This window comes from Triticum dicoccoides, chromosome 2A (assembly GCF_002162155.2).
Source record: "Triticum dicoccoides isolate Atlit2015 ecotype Zavitan chromosome 2A, WEW_v2.0, whole genome shotgun sequence".
Taxonomy (NCBI): domain Eukaryota; kingdom Viridiplantae; phylum Streptophyta; class Magnoliopsida; order Poales; family Poaceae; genus Triticum; species Triticum dicoccoides.
This window is the reverse complement of record NC_041382.1, coordinates 427,038,356-427,041,809: the sequence shown is the minus strand read 5'-3', so window position 1 is coordinate 427,041,809 and position 3,454 is coordinate 427,038,356. Positions and strand designations below refer to the sequence as shown.

Sequence of the window (3,454 nt, the reverse complement as noted above, 5' to 3'; positions counted from 1 at the left end):
GCTACTTCTAGTGACATGAAATGAATGAGAAAAGACCATCTTAGGCTTTATACAATGTAAGATGCTTATAAATATAAACCGATTTTCTTTTAAGCACAGATACTTATTTGTGTAGCACCAACGCTACTTAGAGCATCTTCACTAGGCCACCCAGGACATTTTTTAGGCGCCGGCGGGTACTAGCAAAAATTAGCGCCGGCTGCCCCATGCCACACCCAGCGCACCGGGGGCTCCTAGGGGCCTAATTTCGCCGTTTTGTGGGCCCGCGTCTCCCCTATCCCCTCATTTTCCCTCACCCACGTGCTCCTTCCCCTCTCTCTCTCTTTCCCTCCACGCACACAGAGGCCCCACGTTTTCTGGCCAGCTCTCTCCTCTCTCTCTTCCTCCCCGCCGCCTGGAACGGCCGCCTCAGGCGAGCCGCCGAGCTCCGGCCGCCCGGTCGCCTCCGCCTCGCAGCTCTCTCCTCTCTCCCTCCCTTCCCGCCGCCTTGGCCTTGGCTCCCGGCGACGCGACGGGCCTCAGGCGCGGTGAACAGTCGGCGCTTGGAGCGGCTGCTCCGCCGCTCCCCGTCGTGTTGCCGCCGCTGTTGCCCCACCGCAAGACCGCCATGCACCCGCTCGCCCGCCACACCTGCTTCAGCCGAGCCGCCGTGCTCCGCCCCCGCGGATGCTCGCGCTCGCGCCGAAGCTCGTCGGGGAAGCTGGGCGCGCCGGAGAGCTGCGAGGGCGCCGAGGAGGAAGTTGGGCGCGTCGGCGAGCTGCGAGGGAGCCGCGCGAAGGAGGCGCCGCGACGCAGGCGGGCGGAGGACCAGGCACGGCCAGGCCGGGGAGGGCCGGGAGCGCCGCGGCAGCGGGCGGAGCCGTGCGCAGACCGAGGCGGGGCGGAGCGGCGCGCGAGCGGACGCGGAGCTCGCCCGCGCCCGCCTGTGCGTGACGGAGCTTGCCCGCGCCCGTCCGCCTGCGTTGTGGCCGGGGCGCCCCGCGTCCGCCTGTGCGTGGCGGAGCTAGCCCGCGCGCGCCTCCATGGCCGAGCAGGGCCATGCCACACTCCACCTCCAGGGCCGAGCAGAGGAGAGACAGACGAGGAGGTGGGGGTGGGGGGACAACGAGTGGAATTTTGACACCCAGGCTAAAGTTATCGCCGGTAGCCCCCAGGCGACCAAAAAAATGCCTCCTGAGAGGCTCAATGGGCTGAAGATGCTCTTACTCATCTCTAGTTCACAAGCAAATACGTGTGCTTAAAAAATGAATTTTCTTTTATACGAGTACCTCCAAGCATCATGCATTACATGTGGTCTTATCGGTAAATGTCCTAACACCTAAAGTGCATGTGCACGCGCGCAATTAAGATCTGTTTTGTACGTCTATTCCTCCAACGTTCTGCCCAGACGCCCGCTTGACGTCCACTTATTTTACTGAATGTACGAGCGAGCGTCACATCCGTGCTTACGGGAGATGTTGATAGAAATAAATCCGTCTTTCTCTAAGCATCGATGCTTATTTTACTGTAAGCATCTCTCTAAGCACCTTGTATTGTACAAGGCGTCGCTGCCTTTTGGCTTTTAGCCTGTGTGGGGGCACCTGCAACGATGGGCTGCCTAATTTCTACTTTAGCCAAATAGTGAGTGCTAATCAAGTAAAGTACCAGACTGCATCATTTGAGTTGTTGCCGGTAGTAATTGGCAACAACAGTAGCAAAATCGATCAGAGAAACAACAACGAATCTGAAACAGCAAAATGCATAGTAGCAAGAGTACATGCCTATAACACGGAGGGAAAGGATGGATGGATACTTAAACTTGTGTTAACAACAACAGAAATGAAATGGAAGACGACAACATGTGTGTACATATATAAAGCGAGCGACTGACCGACCGACAGACTGACTCGAGGTGCATGCTTGCTACCGCTTGAATTGTTATCGGAGCTAGAATGATCATCATGAAGAAATCACATGATAATAACTAGGAATCGTTTCTAAGTACTTGTTTTTTGTCCTTATCATTGATCCATGGAGTATTATTTTGGGAGCTGGTATTGATGGTGGCCAACAAAGATCACTCGGAGCGCGCCGCAAAGCGCTCGACCTTGGGATCGGAGAGGTTGATGCCCACCATGGCCTCACCCAGGTCGCAGCTCACCTCGGCGAGCACATTAGGGTCGCTGTAGTGGGTGACGGCCTGCACGATGGCGCGCGCGCGGCGCGCGGGGTCGCCGCTCTTGAAGACACCGGAGCCGACGAAGACACCGTCGCAGCCGAGCTGCATCATGAGGGCCGCATCGGCCGGCGTGGCGACCCCGCCGGCGGCGAACTGGACGACGGGCAGGCGGCCGAGCTGCTTGGTCTGCATGACGAGGTCGTACGGTGCGGCGATGCTCTTGGCATAGGTGAATACCTCGTCATCGTCCATGCTGCGGAGGGCACGCACGTCGCCCATGACGGAGCGGACGTGGCGGACGGCCTCGATGACATTGCCGGTGCCGGCCTCGCCCTTGGTACGGATCATGGCGGCGCCCTCGCGGATGCGGCGGAGGGCCTCGCCCAGGTTGCGGCAGCCGCAGACGAAGGGGACGCGGAAGTTGTGCTTGTTGATGTGGTGGGCGTCGTCGGCGAGCGTGAGGACCTCGCTCTCGTCCACGTAGTCGACGCCGATGGACTCGAGGATCTGGGCCTCGACGAAGTGCCCGATGCGGGCCTTGGCCATGACCGGGATGGTGACGGCGCGCTTGATTTCGCGGATGAGGCCCGGGTCGGACATGCGTGCGACGCCGCCCTGGGCGCGGATGTCGGCGGGGACGCGCTCGAGCGCCATGACGGCGCAGGCGCCGGCCTCCTCGGCGATGCGCGCCTGCTCGGCGTTGACGACGTCCATGATGACGCCGCCGCGGAGCATCTGGGCCAGGCCCACCTTGACAGAGAACGGGGACGACTTGGGCTCGAGCTGCGTACCGGCGCCGTTGTTGCCGCTGCCGTACACCGTGACAACGCCGCTGCCGTCGGACGCCATCTTCTCTGCGGCGAGAGGGAGTGAGAAGAGAGAGGAGAGGCGAGGCGGCGGAATGGGGGTGGGGTGTGTGGGATGCGCGGATGGGCCGTGGGTGGCAGCAATTCTTATACCGATGGATGAAGGTGCGTGATGGGCGGACGGACGATCCAGATCGCTCCTCCTTTTCTCTAGGGTGGGCCAGTCCAGCACCACCACTCGCTGCCGCGCCGCCATCACCAACCACGACCAAACAAATCCAATCTCTCCTTCTCTACCCGCACGCATGGTGGTACATTCTTTTTCTTCGCCTTTTCGAAAATCTCTCGTCACTCGCATGCTTTCTCTGCCTAGAGATAGAGAGCCTCCCTCCCTTGTTGATTTCTCTGGGAATTTCTCGTCTAGCCGTGTTAATCTGCTGCTCAAAGTATTAAGTGTGACTCGGACGACGGCTACGTCCCCCCGGTAGCC

General features: G+C 60.1%; 1 protein-coding gene across 1 annotated transcript; it reads right to left on the bottom strand.

Annotated features, from left to right (window-relative positions):
* Positions 1–1,720: 1,720 nt before the first annotated feature.
* Positions 1,721–3,096, bottom strand: LOC119354793 (probable pyridoxal 5'-phosphate synthase subunit PDX1.1). Its single transcript, XM_037621536.1, has one exon. The coding sequence runs from the start codon at positions 3,005–3,007 to the stop codon at positions 2,057–2,059; it is 951 nt and encodes a 316-aa protein (XP_037477433.1). The 5' UTR covers positions 3,008–3,096; the 3' UTR covers positions 1,721–2,056.
* Between the last annotated feature and the right edge of the window lie 358 nt (positions 3,097–3,454).